This window comes from Alosa pseudoharengus, unplaced genomic scaffold (assembly GCF_046254945.1).
Source record: "Alosa pseudoharengus isolate Yale_2024_CS ecotype anadromous, Long Island Sound unplaced genomic scaffold, YU_APseudo_1.1 YU_APseudo_1.1_scf_1, whole genome shotgun sequence".
NCBI classification, from domain to species: domain Eukaryota; kingdom Metazoa; phylum Chordata; class Actinopteri; order Clupeiformes; family Clupeidae; genus Alosa; species Alosa pseudoharengus.
Window position 1 is genome coordinate 37,086,515 of NW_027468564.1, and position 20,314 is coordinate 37,106,828.

At 40.8% G+C, this 20,314-nt stretch overlaps 1 protein-coding gene across 2 annotated transcripts in view; it reads right to left on the minus strand.

The window, feature by feature from the left end:
* LOC143126792 (uncharacterized) overlaps positions 1-20,314 on the minus strand; it is a 37,782-nt gene that overhangs the window by 4,894 nt on the left and 12,574 nt on the right. Inside the window, exons 15-21 of one of the 2 annotated variants that reach the window (XM_076288286.1) lie at positions 19,959-20,111; positions 19,644-19,814; positions 8,871-9,023; positions 8,578-8,748; positions 7,812-7,982; positions 5,124-5,297; positions 4,836-5,009 (exon numbers count right to left, since the gene is read on the minus strand). In XM_076288286.1, coding sequence (XP_076144401.1) covers positions 4,836-5,009; positions 5,124-5,297; positions 7,812-7,982; positions 8,578-8,748; positions 8,871-9,023; positions 19,644-19,814; positions 19,959-20,111 — 1,167 coding nt within the window. The remainder of the gene's footprint in view (positions 1-4,835; positions 5,010-5,123; positions 5,298-7,811; positions 7,983-8,577; positions 8,749-8,870; positions 9,024-19,643; positions 19,815-19,958; positions 20,112-20,314) is intronic. The other variant, XM_076288287.1, reaches the window with a different exon arrangement.

The following is a 20,314-nucleotide window of genomic DNA, read 5'->3' on the forward strand; positions in this document are numbered from 1 at the left end:
ATACATCAAGTTTTTCCTACACCATCCACACACACAAACAAACAAAAATGCATGCTCGCTCTCTCTCTTCCAGACTTCCATTTTCTTATCAACACATTATTTCATGCAAGGATCTCCATGCCATAGAAACACAGCCATGTTAGAATGCTGTTCACTAGCTCCACCTAAGCATTCAACAGCATCAGCCATTTCAAACTAACAGACTTCTAATGCTGGGCCTTATCCCCTCCCTCTGCAAGTAATAAACTCTCCAAACACATCCACAGTCTTTGGGCTCTATCTTCCGTCCCGGCGCAATTGACTTTGTATACTGGCGCGTTTGTCTTTCCTATTTTGCAGTCAGCGCATATTGGAATTTTCCCTCCACAGGTACATGCCTGTAAATTAGGGAATTCGATTGCGCCCACGGGGGCGGTTCAGCGAAAAGACGGGGCGTGTTCCGGCGCAAACGTTCACTGTTGATATTTTGCAGTTTCAGAAAACAATTCCGCCACAGACCAGGAACTCCCTGGTCTAAAGTCTGTGGCGAAAATGCAGATACTATTTTAAGGGCGCATGCATGACCACAGGCCTGCATGAATGAATGCGTTGCACACCAATCTACAGACACCCCCGTGCACAGACGGAAACATTCAAAGTCTTGATAATATTTGTCCACTTCCCGGTTTTGTTCGTGCATTGGTGACCTAAATATTTAGTAGCCTATATAGTACAACATCTACATGCAATATCTTTACAACAACGCCTAATTACGACCTATTAATCTGGACAACTTTATAGGCTACAGCCCTATAAAGGCTAAAGTTACTTTTAGTTTTGTTCCAATTTACCGTTGTGTAAGGTTTTAAGCACCATAATTTTGCCTTGTTTAACCTTGTTGTAGCCCATCTGAAATAACTCCAAGCTTTGCTATGTTCCCTCCATCCTTTCGTTATTTTCAAAAAACGTTTTATATCCATGATGGCCTTGAGTTAGTGAATTAGCTTAAATCAGCTTTTCATGTGCTGTTAACCAGCAACAGATAGTACAAGAAAGCAGCAAGTATGGTTACAATTTCTGTACAATTTCTGTAGTTGCTGCATCCATTCATTGTTATTCTCTCTCCTGCTCAAATAAATGTTGTGCGTGAATTAAGTTGATGATAACGTGTTTACAAACTCTGCTTTACAGAAAATATTGTAAATAGTCTACTGTCACGCAGTTAATGGGATACTGTGCAGAGTTGAAAGTTAGGTCAACTTAAACGAAGCCCTTGCTTGGCCGCCTGTGCTGCGCAACGCACACTTCGCTCCTCTCATCTATACAACGTAGTTCCCATTTCTGTAAAGCATACATAATTTCAACGAAAAATATTACCACGAGGGAAATCAGTGTGGTGTCCATGTGAAAAAATAGGCATAAATCTAGCGTACACATTTTCACGAATCACTGATGTGTTGATGACATAAATTAGGAAATGTTAGAGGACTTAAGGAGACGTGATGTTGAACTGCATGCCGATGCCATTTAACCCAAATGCCCCAGCGGCAGCACGGGAGAGAAGAGATTAACTGACAGAAGATATGCATTGTCTATAGAGAGGTAATGTTAGATTACATTGTACATTGCAAATATATCACCATGCATTCATAACCTCGTGATTCAGTGAGAATGATCCCAAAACATCGGAAAGTATGTCTTTGTGACAATTCTGTATTACATTTTGTCAAGATGAAAAATCAATAGCTAACTGTTCCCAACTGAACAGTGATTATAGCGCTGTGAACGCTCCTGGCTGCGCCTGGCAAATACGCCACCATAATAGCAATCAGCTATGGAACAAGCGTGCCTGTTGTTAAAGGGAATGTGAGATGACGCTCTCATTGGTTTATTGCACGTTACACCCAAACCACACCCATGATTAATGTAGCTACTAGCTAACCCCATTTTAGATTTGCGTCGGGCGCAACAGTCAAATATCCCGCCGGTAAAATAGCATCAGCGCCCGAGATCTGCCCACAAAGTGAATTGCGTTTTGCGCAAAGACACTTCCGTTTCAGACCGTTAAAATAGGGCCCTTTGTTTCATTGTGTCTTTGCCCACAGTGCAGGCTCTCTCTTTTGTTGTTGCTCCTGACCATAGACAGCGGTGTGACCCAAACACAGATCATTTACCCAGTTTCCCCAGACAGGTTAGCAGGTGGTCCTGCAGTGTGATAGCCTGGCTAGCGCCACCACTTCTCAATGAGACGTGGTCTGGGAACCAAGCGTTCATTTTCTCGTATTTGAAAAAAATGCCCAGATCCGTTTATTGGGTGCCACGGATGTCTATCAAATGCGTCTGTGCATAGCTCATCATCGTCTTGCTTTCCCCCCTGTTCTGTGATTGGTTCCCTATCTCAGGCGAAAATTTGCTCCATGGTCTCCAGGCTGCCTTAGCAGCGTGAATCAAATCGCGCGCAAGGCAGCATGGGAACACCCAGGCTAGCAGTGTGAGCCATTCCTGCTGGAAGGACACAGGACTGGGCAGGCATGGTTGGGTGAGCTGAACCAGTTGGTGTAATAATGTGTAGTGTGATCCATTTACTGTGTGTGTACTGGGAGTTGAACATATAAACATATGAAAGTGATGGAAGTGGGTTTTATTGCCCCCTGTGGAAATCACAGTTTTTCTCAGTTGCTTTGGCACATTTCTCAGATTAGAACTGAAATTCTCAAAACTGTTTGTTTAAGCTCCATAACATCTAATCAGTTCATCATTTAAGCAGTTTCTTCCCATTTTGAACAAATAACAATTCCTTTAGTACATCCATGAAACTCATTTTGTACAAATGTATGCTGTTTTTTTAATTGTCAATTGCTAATATCATGTTGGTCAAAATGCACTATACTGGTTCCCTGCTGAATAGTCCTACCCCATAAAACGAATTGTCCTTACTGCATCGCTTGTGTCATTACTGTACATGCAATTGTGTTGAATTATCATAGTCTGTCTACCATATCAACATATATGTGACTTGACAGACAGGAACGTCAGGATGTATAAAAATGTACAGTGGTGCACAGCTCTGTTTTTGTAATTACCGGTAATATTGGTTATTTTTTTAATGGGTGTTTTCAGAATATATCCACCGATTTAATAAACCTATTTTACACCAAAACCTGTCTGTGATAATGTAGTCTCGTGGTTCAGGAGAAGCTATCACAATGTCTGTCAACAGAAAAAAAACTTTGAAACATATCTACTATCTTCCAATCAACCCCCTCCACAAACAATAAAGTGTAACTTCGTAGTTTTGAAATAGAAAATAGTGCTGCATTGCGTATTCTTCATTAAAAAATACTGTAACACTTTCCTTGAAGGTATCTACATAAGAGTGACATGACACTGTCAAGACACATGAACCCTAACCCTAACTTGTCATGACAAAAACCAAATGACAATTCAATGTATTACAACAAATTATAATCGCCGCCATCTTGAATTTAGTCACGATAAGTCGAGCGATAAGTATGAATGAACAGGTATGATAAGGGATCAGATTCCAAAAATAATTCCGTGGAAATGCATGGATTCCAGTTGCTGCTTCTGGAAGCAACTGGAATCCATGCATTTCCACAGACTTATCGTGACTAAATTCAAGATGGCGGCGAACGGTAAACTTACTCAAGGTACTGTCTGTATAAATCGTCTTGTAAATAAACTACCAGTGCTTTTTTAAAGTTCTCAATGTCTTGTTTTAAATGTCTAGGCCCTCGGAAGTCTACCAATGAAGTATGGAGCTACTTTGAGCCTCGTAAATGGTGTAAAACAGTGATTTATTTGCATGGCTAGGCCGATGCCCGAGGCACCCCCATCAAAAAACTGTTGATAGCATCGGCTAACTAGCGCCAGATTTCTGAGTGCAGGGGACAAGCCGAGATGAGCTATGAGACATACGTTCACACTCGTTATCATTTTTCAACACACTTTAGGTCAATATCACACCGGAATTCTCCTTTAAGTGAAATTTCTTTCCTTACTCTCGTATGCATACAAACCAGAATATAACCTGGCCAGGAATATTTTTTTTTCCTTTATTTAGATATATTCATTCATTTACTATTTAATTCATTTATGAGCCCTTCTATATGTGGCAGTGGACGCAACTTAATGACAGAAGCGTTGTCATAAATGTTTATGACTTGTTTATAATGTTTATGGCACGTTCATGACCGTGTCATGTCACTCATGTAGATACCTTCAAGTAAAGTGTAACCGAAAATACTTACAGAGTAAACTGACATATTGACAACAAGACAAAACAGTTTCACTATCTTGACATAAACAATGGACTTGTCATTTTGATTGCACTGGCAGTTTCATTGGTATAACTTTGCAAGCATGCAACTTATGCACGCTTTGCACCAATTGTTTTGAGAAATGCCCTAACAATTGTGCAAATGTTAATAATTTGAGAAATGCACCAAAGTGAATGAGAAAAACTTAATTTATGTATATCTTCATTAACCTACTAATTGTTAAAATCTTGGTTCTCCTTCACCCATCAGTGGATCACTGTGCAAGCTGTGCTTTATCAGTAGCCCAGGCAGACATGGTTATCTTGTGTTATTAATTTTAGAACTTGCTCTAAATAAAATGCAAACTGTTCAGAAGCCTCATATGTGTGTGTGTAAATCTGGGGGACTTTTACCTGCAGTACTTAAAGGGCCACAACATCCCCAGTTTAATATGTGGGAGGGAATCATCTAGAAACGTGACAGAATATCCAGTCTCCACACAGAAAGCTCTCCAACACAGGACACAGATGGATGAACAGCTCCACTAGAAATCAACTAAGATGTAATACAGCTCACCTCAACGTCTCTAGTTTACAGCTGGGATCATTCAGTCTGTCTGTGAGCTCTCTGACACCTGAGGCTCCTGGGTGATTGTAGCCGAGATCCAAATGTTTCAGGTAGGAGGTGTTTGATTTGAGGGCAGAGGACAAGAGAGAACAGCCCTCATGTGTGATGAGACAACCAGACAGTCTGAAACAAGAGATGCTCTTTCCTTGTTATAAATGAAGGAACATGCATTGAAGGTATACAAGCCATTTGCTGGTGGGTAAAATACTATATTACATAACATTCCTAATTACTGACCTCAGTGTCTCCAGCTTGCATTGTGGATCTCTTAGTCCCACACAGAGCAGCTCCACTCCTTCATCCTGCAGGTCATTGTCACTCATGTCCAGTTCTCTCAGATGGGAAGGTGCACTTTGCAGCATGGATGCCATCATTTCACAGCTTGCTTTAGAGAGGTGGCACAGATTGAGCCTGTTTCAAAGGAGAGTGGAAGGTCAGACATTTTCAGGCCATCCTTCAGCACCATGAGGTCACTGTATGTCATGAGCATGGACACAGACACAGATGTGTGTAGCACTCACATTATGTACACAGCATTGACATTGAAGAATGCTATTAAAATTGTCTCCTTAATTCCAAATGGAGACACCGTTGACCGAGTAGATTCCAGGGTAGTTAAGAGCAGGTAAAAACTTGAGGCTGGCTTGCGAAAAAATAGTTATTTATTCTGGATGTAACAACAGAGTTCTGGTAGCCCTGTTGTACGCACAGCACAGCACAGTGTTGCAAGGTGAAGCCAAGGTAAGAAACTGAAGCCAAGATCTGGGAAACTCCTGTCTAATTATAATACCAGAATATACATTCACGTCTGGGGTCAAATTGGAGGGGGGGAAACGCGTAGTGATATAGCCTTATTCAATTAAGATGTCTTGTGGGGGAACAATTAGTTAGGTACACCATTTGCTATTGTAAAGTGACAACATTCTGTCTGCTTACAGTAAACTTCCTGTCCCCACAGTTTCTGCAGTATTAAACAAAGAACCAAAATAATGACATACAGAAAACCACTAAAATCTAACAACATGGACTGGAGAAACACTACATTACACATTCTGCAGCCATGCAAACAACTTTTTGTCGTCTTGTAGTGTCTTGAGGGCAGCAGGAGTAATTCATGTTCCTATAGGGGTTAAATTAACTTAAGGCTAATAATTCTTCTCTTCCTGATCGATCAGACACGTCTACATGTATCTAATTGACTTTTGCTTCTCTTTTCTACTATTCGGAAATGCTTGCATCAAGGTTTCTTTATAAGTATAAGTATACTTTTGATCCCGTGAGGGAAATTTGGGCTCTGCATTTATCCCAATCCGTGAATTAGTGAAACACACACAGCACACAATGTACACACAGTGAGGTAAAGCACACAAAAACCCAGAGCAGTGAGCTGCCTGCTAAAGCGGTGCTCGGGGAGCAGTGACGGGTTAGGTGTCTTGCTCAAGGGCACTTTAGCCGTGGATGTGGGCATGGGAGAGCAGTGCTCAACCATTTCCCCCGCCCACATTTTCCCTACTGGGTCAGGGATCGAACCGGCAACCCTTTGGTTACAAGCCCGAAGCCCTAACCAGTAGGCCACGGCTGCCCCAATTATGTCTCCCAAGGGAGAAATTTGTTTTGGATAAGGGGTAAGCTGCCATAGCTAACACATCACAGAACATAGCACATATGGTATACATAGAGTAAATAAAAATATAATTTTATTAATTTTATTAATGTATGTCATCAGTCATGACATACATTACACTCACATCATCTTAAAAGCCCAATAAATAGCCCATAACTAGCACTCTCTCCCACCCAGTCCCATTAAGCACAGTCCCAAAGTAGACACTCACTCTCTCCCACCCAGTCCCATTAAGCACAGTCCCAAAGTAGACACGTTTTTCGTGTCATGCATATGCATTCATGGGAGGATCCAGGGGAAAGTGGGAGTTTAGTATAAAAAGATGGGTGGGGAAGAGTAAAGAGCGCCTAATTATGTATTCCGCCTTGTAAAAGCAGGTGTTATCCAAATTGCAGTTCAATGCGTCAATAAGAGAACCTTTCAAAGACAACAGAATCGCTATTTAGAGCACCCGTTTTGTAAGTCTTTGTACTATCAAAAGCAACCTTAACTTTCGTTGGCCTTTCGAATGTCTTACTTTCACTTTCACGTCATGTTGTCATCAGTTAATTTCATTCAACTGCGCTTGTATGTAGGCTCTGCCATTCAGTTGTGGACGTTCGTAAATTGTGTTTATGGGCAGAAAAAAGGCGCAGTTTACACTATGGATTGAACAATTGATAAATACGACGGAAACTTGGCTCTGACAGCATTCGCAATCTGCAGTTTGTCCATGGCGCTGATAACACGGTTTTCAGTATGTGTGCACCCAGCCGTTTCTACACACGCTAACAATACACACAGCGTGGGGAATGAACAATGAGTACATGTAGTAATGGAGGACAGGAGTGAAATTATCAGCATGAGTGAGTTCAAATGGTAAAATGCAGATGAAAGCTCATAGCGGCCGCCATTAGGACGCGTCTATGAGCTGCGACATCACAGTGTAAATCTATAGAGAGCTGAAAGAGTGGATGCCAGGCTGGTGGGAGTTCCTCTGCAAATGTTTTAATAAGAAAAGCAGACATGCCATCTGGCCCTGTTGCCTTGTTAAAGCATGTAGTTTTAAATACCCTGGTAATCACCTCTGGATCTATTGTTATTCTGTTCATATCAACATGACAATTTACTTGATCTAAAACTGCATCCTGCAGGTCAGAGCTGGGAAGGTGTCCCTTGCAGCACTGATGCCATCATTTCACAGCTTGTTTTCAAAAGCTGGCACTGACTCAGTCTGTTTTAACACATACTGCAGCTGATGATTTATTCCAAAGATTTACAGACAGACAGCCAACAGTGACACAATATGTGTGCACACAAACCTTAGAGATGTCAGTTTACAGTGAGGGCTACTGAGTCCTAAAGAGATAAGCTGAACTCCAGACTCCTTCAGGTCATTGTCACTCAGGTCCAGTTCCTTTAGGGAGATGGAGGACTGCAAAGCAGAGGCTACAGCCGTACAGGATTCCTCTGTTAGCTTACAACCAGCAAGTCTGCATAGAGAGGGCAAGAGACAGACGTCAGAAAACAGAATGGTGGCATGAATACATTCATATTCTTATCATTATTATAAACATTATTCATAGAGATAGAATAGAGGACACTGACTAAAATATCAGTTTCTACTTGTAAGAATGGAGCTGTGCTGGAAATTAGTTTTCATCACAGATTCCTCCTGCAGCAATTACAGACTTTGTAGCCTGACAGCTTCTTCTCTAAATGGGTCTTGTTGAATTTGTAGCAATGTGCTGGGTCACTGCCTAGGTTTATGATTAATATTATACAAGTAATATCACCTTGAGAAAAACAATGTGAAAAATGAAATAATACAGCTTAGGTCTTGTACAGCTTCCCTGAAAATGGACTCCCACTAATCGTACCAACCTCAGTGTCCCAGCTCCCTGTGTGGATGTAGTGCTCTATATGTGCATGGATACACTAGCAGGGAGCACTGAACTGATCTGGGGTCAACTCTCTCTCATCAACCCAGGCACAACAATCAGAGCAAGTGCTTCTCAAAACTCTTCTATGCCCAAAGTTTGAATGTGTGGATAAGACCTCTGTGAACTCTTTCAGAGTTTTACTGACCTCAATTTCTCCAGGTGGCAGTTTGAGATTCTAAGACCAGAGAGCAGCTTCTCTTCTGATGTTTGCAGATCACAGCCACTCATGTCCAACTCATTCAGTTGAGAAATATATGACTGCAGAACTGAGACCACAACCTCACAGAAGCTGTGTTCGAGTCCACGGCTGATGAGTCTATAGTGAGAGAGGAAACACTATAAACAACAGGTCCATACACAAAATGGCATAACAAAACATGTGAACTGTTTTTAGATCCAACAGAATGCACTAGTCTGTGTCCTGTGCAAAATACAGACCTCACTTTACAGTCTTGATTCAGCGGTTGATGAAGAAATTCTCCTTCACAGTCCTGAAGCTCACAGTCACTGATGTCCAGCTCTCTTAGGTGGGAGTTTGCCCACTGAAGAATCAAGGCCAAAAATCTTCCTCTCAGTTTACAGCCAACCAGTCTGTAAGAACATAAACCATGTCAAAGAGAATCACAAATAGTGAAATCAGGGAGGAAATATCAATAGTCCAAAAACTGACGTAGTTAATACACTCTACAGGTAACAGTGCTCTATATGTGGCACATCAGCAGGGACTATTATACTAACAGACAGGCCTGGGACCAGTTCTCTAACATCTACATTGACAATAAAACCCCGGTGCTTCTCAAAGTCATGTCTTGAGTCTAGCATCCAAGAACAGTGACAGTCTTCTAATCTACTCTATGTCCAAAGTGTGGATTTGGTGCAGGTGCAGGAAGAAAGCTCTCTGCATTTTAAGAGACTCCTCTCACCCATCACATGTACTGTTTGTTCTCTTGGCAGCAGATATTGCTCCAGAAACACAAGAACAGTCAGAAGCTGCCAAAGCTTCTTCCCACAGGCCATACGATTGTTAAGCTCTTTGTAACTGGCACACAAGTTGTATACGTAGGTACTGATTTAAAACAATCTGTATTTATTCTGCTCATTAGTCTGTATATTTCAAATGATCTGCACTCATGCACTTGATTGCACTTCATTAGTGTTGCACTTGTAAGTACACACTAGTCCTCCTGAGAAACATTTTCACTCCAGTGTAGTTGTTTTACAAATACAGTGGGCATCGCTTTCAAATGACCACTTCATTCGCGCTTTACGAGGCGTGAAGCTGCGGGAAGCTTTAGTACCACTTTCAGCCACTGTGCGTCGCTCTGCCACTGTACATCGCTCTGCCTGCCAACCCTTCTGAAAAAGCAGGATCTACCATTAAACATAATTGTTGCCGAGAGTAATCCCAGCCTACGAATTCAATAACAAAATGTAGTCAATTGACTGCTTGACATGTCATTTTTATTTTTCTGTACAATAAACAAATACATCTGCTTTATGCCGCAGAATTACATTCATATTTGGCTAACTTCTGCAGACGCGCAAAGACGATATGAGTCTGTTGCATTTCGTTAGATGTCCGAGTCACGCATAATGTTTGAAAACCACTGGCTCGTAATCACAATAATTTAACACACGACAGTTGGATACTTCATCATGTTCCCATGCCTACATTTTGGTGAGTAGCATAGAGATCGTTAAAACAATAAAGTATGGCTCTCCGTTTGGGACATCGAAAACTTATATTTTTAATAGGGTAGACTACAGTCGGAGATGCTGACTTGCAAAGGCCTCGGGATAACACGTTATCTCCACTATCATCAGTCAATGCCCCCTTGATCAAAGTGGGGAATGAAAGAAAAAGTTTGAGAACCACTGGCTTAACAAGTTACCTGCAGTCCAGAACACACAGAATATTGCAACAGAAAGTTGCCTTTATAATTTACTACTATTTGTTCCAACAGCATTCAAACAAAGCCTTTATAAAAGTGAAAAAAAAATATTCCATAAGAAGTAAAATAAAATACTGTTACTGTAACTGTATCCCAAGCTTCAGCTCCCCACGTCTGTGACGGGCAGACGTGACACCGCTAAATTCTCAGCTTGTTTATAGCCTACCCCACACTGAACGCGTAAGACCGCTAGCTAGGCCCATCACTGTGGGGTGCGGTAGCCTATCTCTGGGATTTAAGTCAAGCAATATAACCATACAAATGTTTCAAAATGAGTAATTTCGGCTTTGTCTGAACTGGCCATTGTAGGCTACGTAAAAAATAAACAAGTACCTAGGCCTATCCCCTATCCAATGATATCGGCAAATGTTTGTTTTCCAAAGTAATTTCCAAAGAATTTCACTTCACCATGCACCTTCGACAATGAATAGCTCATTACACTTATGTTACTGTTGAACGTAGGACTAACTGGTATCATTACAAACATTATTCTGTTTCCTAAAAACTGGCATTTTATGGCATTGTGTCATGTAAGGTTGTTGCAAAATCTAGAGAAATGTGTGAGGTGGTCAACATTGGGTTAGACACCAGGGGCCATATTCACAAAGCCTTTTATCTTACCACTAGGAGTAGGCTACTCCTAAATAGCAATAAAAGATTTTAGCTAGGAGTTTCTCTTATTAAGTTATTCACAAAGCCTTTCAGACCTAGCCTAGGCTACTCTTAGTAAGGAAAAATTAAAACTCCTGAACAGATTCTGGAGCTGAGCGCTCTAGAATCTTTTCGTTTCTATGGATGACGTTATTACTCATGCACGAGCTTGACTGAAGTGACCACCTTGATTGGCTGATGATTGTAACGCGGGAATGATTCCAAACACCTCCCTTACGATGAGTGGCAGGTGACAGGTCTGAGAATGCGTGCGCTACACAAGGACGGAAGATGATAAATAACTGAATAAAAAGGCCTAGCCTAAATGAATCAAGAGTAAGGCAAAACAAATAGCCTAGTAGCCTAATGAAACATATGGATTGATGTAGTATCTTTGTAACATTATTAAATTAGCCTAATCTGTTACTATGCCTATGCCTACGTTTGCAAAAGAGAACATTTTAATTTGATTCACAATAATGTTACATTTAATTTACATGTTGACAATGAGTAGCCTAGTTTTGGTTGTTGTTGGTGGCGTTATTGCATGTTAGTTATGCCTACAATGCAAAATTGCTTCCTCACGATTGCAAGCTCCTGTAGCCGCACAGGCGAAATGCCACAAAACCGGTTTGTGAATAGGTCTGTGAGTTAGGAGTCATCTCGACTTCTTTTAAGCTGTCACAGCTGGTGGGAAGGTGTGATTTGTTGGGGGCAGGGCAGCGTCGGCGCCAGAGAGCAACTGGTGGGGGGGCTATGAGCACTGACAGGGGGGGCACCTCACCTCACTTTTATTCGTTTTTTGCCATATAATAAAGAGCATCCTTCGAGCCTTTTGGATAACTGAATCAATATGATCAAGGTGGGAAATAGTGCAAGAACATAGCGGTCATAGCCGTTGAATAAACTAGCACAACACGTTTAGAATAACAGAATTTTAATAGAATAGCGTTGCATAGGCTACAATACAAGTAAATAGGCTATAACAGACTCACCACTAACAAGCCTAGGCTATAGGCTTCACTGTGTATTTCCATTCATTTCGAAATGTTCTTGTAAGATCCTGCTCAAAAGCAAGTTACACATACTGATAATATCACAACATTGTACATAGGCTATGTGATCCCTCAAAATGTTCTTTAAAGTAGCCTACAGAACAAATTCTAACACATTTACGAAGTGGTAAATGCACCAACTGTGATGGAAAGTTTAAGAGCAAACAGGACACTCGGCATGACTTTTAGTATTTTGTGCTGCTCTGACAGTCCACTTTTATTGCCACTTTTAAGTCTACTGTTTTTGAGTTTGGAGAAGTACTTGCAGCGACAGGCTATAGCCTACGAATGCCGACTCCACTGTCGCATTTCCCAGCCAGGTCCATGATAGGCTTTTTGTCACTGCTTCCAAAAATGTCTCCCTCTGGATAAAGCAGGTTAAGACCCGTGCTGTGTTGCGCTCACTAAAGGGCGATTCTTAAAGTAGGCCTAGCCTACATGATCCAAAGCACTATCTCCGTTGCTCGAGTTTATCATTAGCACTGGACAATATCGGAAAATATAGGAAATGCGACATGTCAGTTTGGCCCTTTATGGTTTCTGCAATTTAGATTAACAGATCATGCATTCAGCTTGGGTCATCCTGCGGTCATACGAAAAACCTTGTATTTTCCATTATATTCCCAGATCTATCTTGAGACCTTTTACTGGATTTCTTATGCAGCAGTGTCTAAAAACCCTACTGATCGAGATTTATGCTCATTTGGCGTTGCAGGAGTCGTGGTAAATATATCGGTGGCACTCATTGCAACGGTGTCCGAGTGTGCAGAATCCCTTTTCATCGCGCAGTTTGCATCACGCAGTTTGCGCACATAATCAACAGTAGCATAGTTGACACATGTCATGTTTCATTTTGAGTAGGCTAAGTGTTCAACATCAGTGTTCAATATGGATTTAATTTCAATCATGCATAATAATATTTACCTTTTTGGTAACACTTTCTATGAAGGTTGTATTCATAACGCCCTATGAATGCATTCATAATGTTTTATAAGGTGTCTATAAAGCATTGTAATGCTCATTATTACCATTTATATGTATTCACAAGTCGTCATAACCAACTTCATGATGCATTATGACAGCTAATTATGAATGATTATAATTTTAATCTGAATAATGCATTATAAATATGTCAAGATCTGCCTACTCACTTGTCAGTTTTATGATGCATCATAACTACTTTGCTTTGCTAAATGTGTATAGTGATGCATAAAGAGTTTTGACTTCTACTGTAGTCCTATATATCTATAGCTATAAGTATATGTAATAAAGTTATAATAATGTATACTCCCTACAGCACACAATTATAAACAGCTATGCAATATCATAAGTGTTATTTGTCAGCTCTAAGTAAAGTGACAAGAATATGACCCTATTATCCTACAATGAAATGAGAGCCTGTACAGTAAAGACAAAAGGAATGCATTTAGTTCACTTTATTTTCATTTAAACCAAAGGTCTATTTTGATTCGAACGATCTTTCATAATGACCCAAGATAGATTTCAGTGGCATTGTGAGTTTTATTCCAATAATAACCACCACTACAAAATATAGGACCATGCCGTGCCACTTTTTTGGCCTGTCTCATTGTGTTTGTGTAATGTGCTCAGAGCATTAATAATCAGTCTGATTATGTGTGTTGATTTAAATGAAAATAAAGTGAACTAAATGCATTCCTTTGGTCTTTACTGTCCAGGCTTTCATTTCATTGTGCCTCATATTTGTTTATAATAACCTTATATCTATTAATAACAACACATAATTTGCTCTACTTTACCTAAAGCTGACAAATAACACCTATGACATTAACATAGTAATTTATAATATTGTGCATATGGGGTAAAGATGCTAGACTGGGTACTTAGTTCATTGCACCCTTTAATTACTCAGTGAACTTATATCTGTTAATAAAAGGGTCATATTCTTGTCATTTTACTTAGAGCTGACAAATAACACTTAAGATATTGCATAGCTGTTGTTAATTGTGTGCTGTACAGAGATGTATACATTATTATAACTTTATTACATATACTTATAGCTATAGATATATATAGGACTACAGTAGAAGTCAAAACTCTTTATGCATCACTATATGCTATATTTAGCAAAGCAAAGTAGTTATGTAATGATGCATCATAAAACTGACAAGTGAGTAGGCAGATCTTGACATATTTATAATGAATTATTCAGATTAAAATTATAATCATTCATAATTAGATGTCATAATACATCATGAAGTTGGTTATGACGACTTGTGAATACATATAGATGGTAATAATGAGCATTACAATGCTTTATAGACACCTTATAAAACATTATGAATGCATTCATAGGGCGTTATAAATACAACCTTCATAGAAAGTGTTACCAGATTGGTTTATGTGAGGGAGAGAACTCAGTTGGGGGGGCACACTGGCCTGTTTGGACGGGCCTGGCCCCCTATGGCCCGCCCTTGACGCCGACGCTGGGGCAGGGCTGGATTAACTGGGCACAAATGTTTGATGGCCCCCCTGCCCCCAGCCAACGTGAATCGGGTGGTCAGTTAATAGGCCTAGCCTAGGCTATATTGTGAAGATTTGTCTTGCCATCTAAGGCACGAGCGCATCTGTGAGGCCAAGCCTCACCAAGTAGCCCGTTTGTTTACAACTAACATTACATTTAATTAAACTACTTATAGGCTATGCCAAAATAGTTTTCAACATTTTGAATATTAGTGTTGGGTGAATTAGGAAATGTTCTCAAAGTAGCCTTAGCCTATGGCTGAAAGCTGCTTGGGACCCCCCCCCTGTCAAGCGGCACTTATTGTTTCAAAAGGAGTAATTTCGGCTTTGTCGGAACTGAAGAGCTGTGGACGTTACGGCAGGGCATGCCCAATGAAAATAAATTAACGCAACCCAACGCAACGCAACACAACACAGACCCCGCTTCTCTCGCGTCAGTCACTGAAATGAACGAAACAAAGAACCCGCTTCTCTCGCGGCAGTCACTGACAGTAGCCTAGAATAAATGCATGGGGAAAGACACTTCCCCATGACAAAGACATCGTAAAACACTGAAAGTTAATATTTTGTCACTAGCAACATACATCTGTTCTTTGTCAAATGTGTTACGTTCCAAGTAGCCTAGTGCATTCTGCTTCATAAAGTTGAACAAATACATTTGCTTATTTCACAGAAAAATATAAATAGCCAGTTTAGGGTCTACAGTGCAGAGTTGGTAAGTTATGGTAGGCCAACTTGGAGTGAACATACAAACAGGGGAAATTCTTTCTCTAGTAGCTGAGTAGCCTGATGGTAGGCAGGTGCGCTCATAGACATACAGCCGAACATGCAAGCGCCAATGAATCGTGCTCTCTGGTGTGCCTTCTGGTTTCTCCACCTACTGGTTTCCTTGCGCGTGCATGCGCTGCAGCAGTTGTCAGACATTCACAAACAAGTTGTTTTAGGCGGTTTGAAGTCGCTTTTCATACGCCATGAGCACTCGGCTACATTACAGCCACTCGGACAAAAGACATGTAAAAAAATATATGTTTTGAAAACTAGCATTAAACTGGATTCGATCCCGCAAAAGCAACACACGCGTGACTCTCTCCATCCTGATTCCCTACTCTTTGAGCCAACTAATATGTTACGCGAATCAATTAACTATTGTAGCTACCATTAATTAATAACGTAGGCACCACCCAGGTAACATGTTGTCAAGGCTATCTGAAACAAACTAGTCGCTCAGACAAGGAGTTATAAGATAAAGGCAATACCATTTGTGTCACCTAATGCAGTTCAGTGAATTAGCAAGATACCATCAGAAGCCAACAATCATAAGCGCACTCTCTTCCCTGCGCATGAAGCTGTCTGCGTGTTGTAGGCTAGATTTGCGTGAGTTCTTTCTATCTGCTTGACTTTTGTGAGTTGCGACCACCTAGGCCAGGGGTCGGCAATTACGTTTGGACCCGGGCCAATTTTTTTTCAGACAATGCATCGCGGGCCATAGCTTTTGTAATGGGGGGGGGGTTATAGGCCTACTATTTAAATTATTAATTATTATATTATATTAAAATAAACATCATCTAACTTTTAAAATGCATTTAATTTAATTCCATTAAAAACGTTTATTTGCTTATGTGCGCTGTTTTTATGCCGCCTGCTGCATCTCCTGTCGTCTCTCATGAAACAGGCGACTTGCCTAGCAACTTGCCGTAACTAATGTGTACAAATATTATTCTTTTGGATGACGTGTAAATGATTAGCTGAACATTGCTATATGCTAGTTATCGATGCAAAATGTCGTTGTCAAAAGCCTTGAAAAGAAAAATTGATTCAGAATGCAGGACCTACAAAGAAGAATGGAAGCAGAGGTATGTGTTGAGCCTGCCTGCATTTATTAATGCCAAGCCTATTAATTTAACGAAACATAGGCTATTTTTGACCTTGCCCACTGGAAGAGGGAGACAGGACACTTTTGTTTTGTTTTTTGCACAAGATTACGCGCTCGCGTGCCAATACCGTTCCGACCTGTGCGTCATGGATAACTGCAAGGATGTTCCACCTGTTGTTTTGTCACTTTAGTAGGATTATCATCTATACCTCAATAAATGTTTTGAAATTGATGGGATTGATGTAGGCCTTTTTTTCTTTTTAAAAACATGGGGTTAAAAAAAAATCAGGTTTTTTTATTTTTTATTTAAACAGCAAATTAACGTCATCTCGCGGGCCAGATAGAATAGATGGCGGGCCAAAATTGGCCCGCGGGCCACTACTTGCCGACCCCTGACCTAGGCTATGTTATAGACGTTCTATGAGGTACCAGTGTTTATCTGTGTCACAAATAGGGATCGACCGATATGGATTTTTTAGTGCCGATACGATACCGATTTTTTTCCATCAGCCTAAGCCGATGACCGATACAGGCTGCCGATTTTCTTGAGCCGATACTGCTTTTATTTTGCTCCCTCAATTTACATCATACAAATGACACATAATTACACAAATGATAACAAATGTTATAAGTCTCAATTTAAAAAAGGAACATTGAACTTATGGATGGGTGCACTGAATATGGTTAACTGTGCAAAATGCTTTCATCAACATCTTACAACACAGCCTTGATGATGTATTGCTTGCTGACATATTATAAGACATGATTCAGGTCATCACAAAATGTCCTTTGTCAACACATTTAAATAATTTAAGAAAACAATAAGCCTGAAAATTAGCTATTGAAATAAAGTGCTTGATTTGTAATTTAAGACTGCATGGTTTCAATTTTTCTATGTCTATATTTTTCTAAAAAAAGCTGCCAGATGTCAACCACAGAACATAAATCAGCAGAGGAAAATAACATGGTGTCAAATGTTTCTGTTCTAAACGGCATCAACGTCAGGTAAAGGTATAAAAACATATCCCTCAGTTTTAAAATCTCCGCAGGTAGCGCAGCACTCTCATATCGCTGTGATGCGTGTGTCCCACTGAGTGAGACAGACCAGACTCACACACAAACTTCTGTTTGGTAGCTGACGAAACACCATTGAACTGGATTGATAATGATAACGTTAGCAAACATCTCTAAACAAGGCATACACGGTATGTCTGGTACATGATAAACGTTAACACGAATTAATATTCAACTACATATAACACGTCTCTCATTATTAAAGCTCTGATATCACTGCGATGGCAACTCCGCCCGCTCGAAGGGAGGGGGAGGGAGACGCACACATACCACACGCGTCCAAAACTCAGACAGGTGGTCGCTGAATAAAACTCCGTCGGCATTACTTAATCACATGATTGACCAGTGTTCGTAACAGCTACCGCTACCAGATAGCTATTTGCAGCTCCCTAAATACAATAGCAAGCAGTTTTATAGAAGAGAGGCATTCAGGGAGGGAGACACACACACACACACACACACACCACAGGCGTCCAACACTCAGCCAGGTGGTCTCTGAATAAAACTCCCACAAATACCACGGAACAACATTGGCATTACTTAATCATATGATCAGTCTTTGTAACAGCTAGCTACCGCATGCATATGGATAGCCTAGCCTACAACTTTGCTATTTGCAGCTACCTAAATACAATGGCAAGCAGTTTTATAAAACGAGGCATTAAGCATTAAATAAAGTAGGCTACCTATATCATTCGCATTTTCCATTTGGACCCACAAACTTGCTTCCACCTTCAAAGTGTATGGCAATATTTAAGCTAAGTCAAACAGTTAAAAGATGCTTTGAAAGTTTAAAGTTTACTGTTGTCTTGAAGAGCAGGCTTTCAGCTCTCTGTTCGTGGGGGAGGGGCAGTCTGCATGTGAATTGCAGCGTCTCCAGCAACACAGAGCTGCCTGTTGACGCCTGTATGTAAATAATGCGGGGGAAAAACTATCGGCGAACGCAGCCGCTTATCGGCCGATGCCGATACACATAAAAAATGCAAATATCGGCCCGATATATCGGCCGGCCGATATATCGGTCGATCCCTAGTCACAAAACAATAAGCTTTATCAGACTACTTTTAAAATGATATTCAGGGCTATATACATTTTAAACATTCGGGGCTGAAGACCCGACAAAGCCTTGCGTTAATTCTTCAGGTGAAGTGTCAGGAATTTTCATACAAGAGACGCTCTCATTGGTGGTTAGTATATGGAGTAGGGAATTGACAGCAACATATCCAATCACATTATGAGAGATGCTGAATTTAACATAAACTGCGATGTTTGATTTTAAATTAATGTAAATTTAGCCGGGACTGTAAGCTGGCACACGTGGGTGCTCGAAGTTTTCAGTGGGTGCCCCGAGAGACGAGCACCCACGGTATCGGCGCCTATGACAAGCGTATCTCGCGGTTGCATCCATTACAAACAAACATGCAATGTGAACGTCTGGGATTGGGGAGAGCACTAAATGCTCTTCTGAATAAGCACGAAGTCAAGCCTTTAAATGTGAAACACTTTAATAATCAAAAAAATAAACGCTAATGAAGTAAACTTGTGACCATCAAAAATCGTTCATCCTGTAACTCCGTGATAACCGGACGTAACAGGAAGGCATTTGGCTGAGCAACGGAGGTTAATATGCTCTATATTTTGTCCAAATGATGTCTGTCTATCATCGTTGCACTCGGAGAAAACCAGAATGTTTAATTTGTCCTGCGTGTCTTCTATGGCTGCAAACGGGATTCACTCGCCGTTAACCAAATATTTCTTTATTAGGACAGGGCAGGCATATTTCTGGTTATTAAATTATTTCCAAACCAGTCTGCTAAAGTCTGTAGTGAAGTCTGTGTAGGGTTTTCCAGCTCCATTTCTTTTTACGAGACACCCTGCTCACTTGAGACCTCTGCCAGTTGTTGCAGCGTCGTTGCAGCGTCACTGGAAAAATACAAATTAAAGTAGCGTGATGCTGCGTGATCCCGCGCGCGGACCGCGAGTGAAGCTGGCCAAGTCGAAGCACTGCCCACTGTATGGCTGGAATTACAACTTTAACTTGAACTTGAATGTGTAGATAAGACCTCTGTGAACTCTGTGTCTACCAGATTATTACTGGACTTACCTCAGTTTCTCCAAGTGGCAGTTTGGGTTTCTAAGACCAGAGAGCAGCTTCTCTTCTGATGTTTGCAGATCACAGCCACTCATGTCCAACTCACTCAGTTGAGAAATGTATGACTGCAGAACTGAGGCCACAACTTCAGAGGAGCTGTGTTTGAGTCTACAGCAGATGAGCCTACAGTGAGACAGGAAAACACTGTAAGCAACATGTTCTCTATACTTCTTAAATTCCCAGATATAAAATGCCAATGAATAAAAGATGGACAGTTTTTAGATCCAATAGAATGCACCAGTGAGTGCACCAGGCAAAATTACAGACCTCAATTTACAGTCTTGATTCAGTGGTTGATGGAGCAGTTCTTCTTCACAGTCCTGAAGCTCAGTGTCACTGATGTCCAGCTCTCTTAGGTGGGAGTTTGCCCACTGAAGAATCAAGGCCAAAAATCTTCCTCTCAGTTTACAGCCAACAAGTCTGTAAAAACATAAACCATGTAATAGAGAATCACAAATAGTGAAATTAGAGAAATTAGGAAATAAGAGTGAAAAACTGATGTTGTCAGAGTCTAGGTAATACACTCTACAGTTAACAGTGCTCTATACAGGACACATCAGCAGGGACTATTATACTAGCAGACAGGCCTGGGACCAGTTCTCTGTCATCTACATTGACAATAA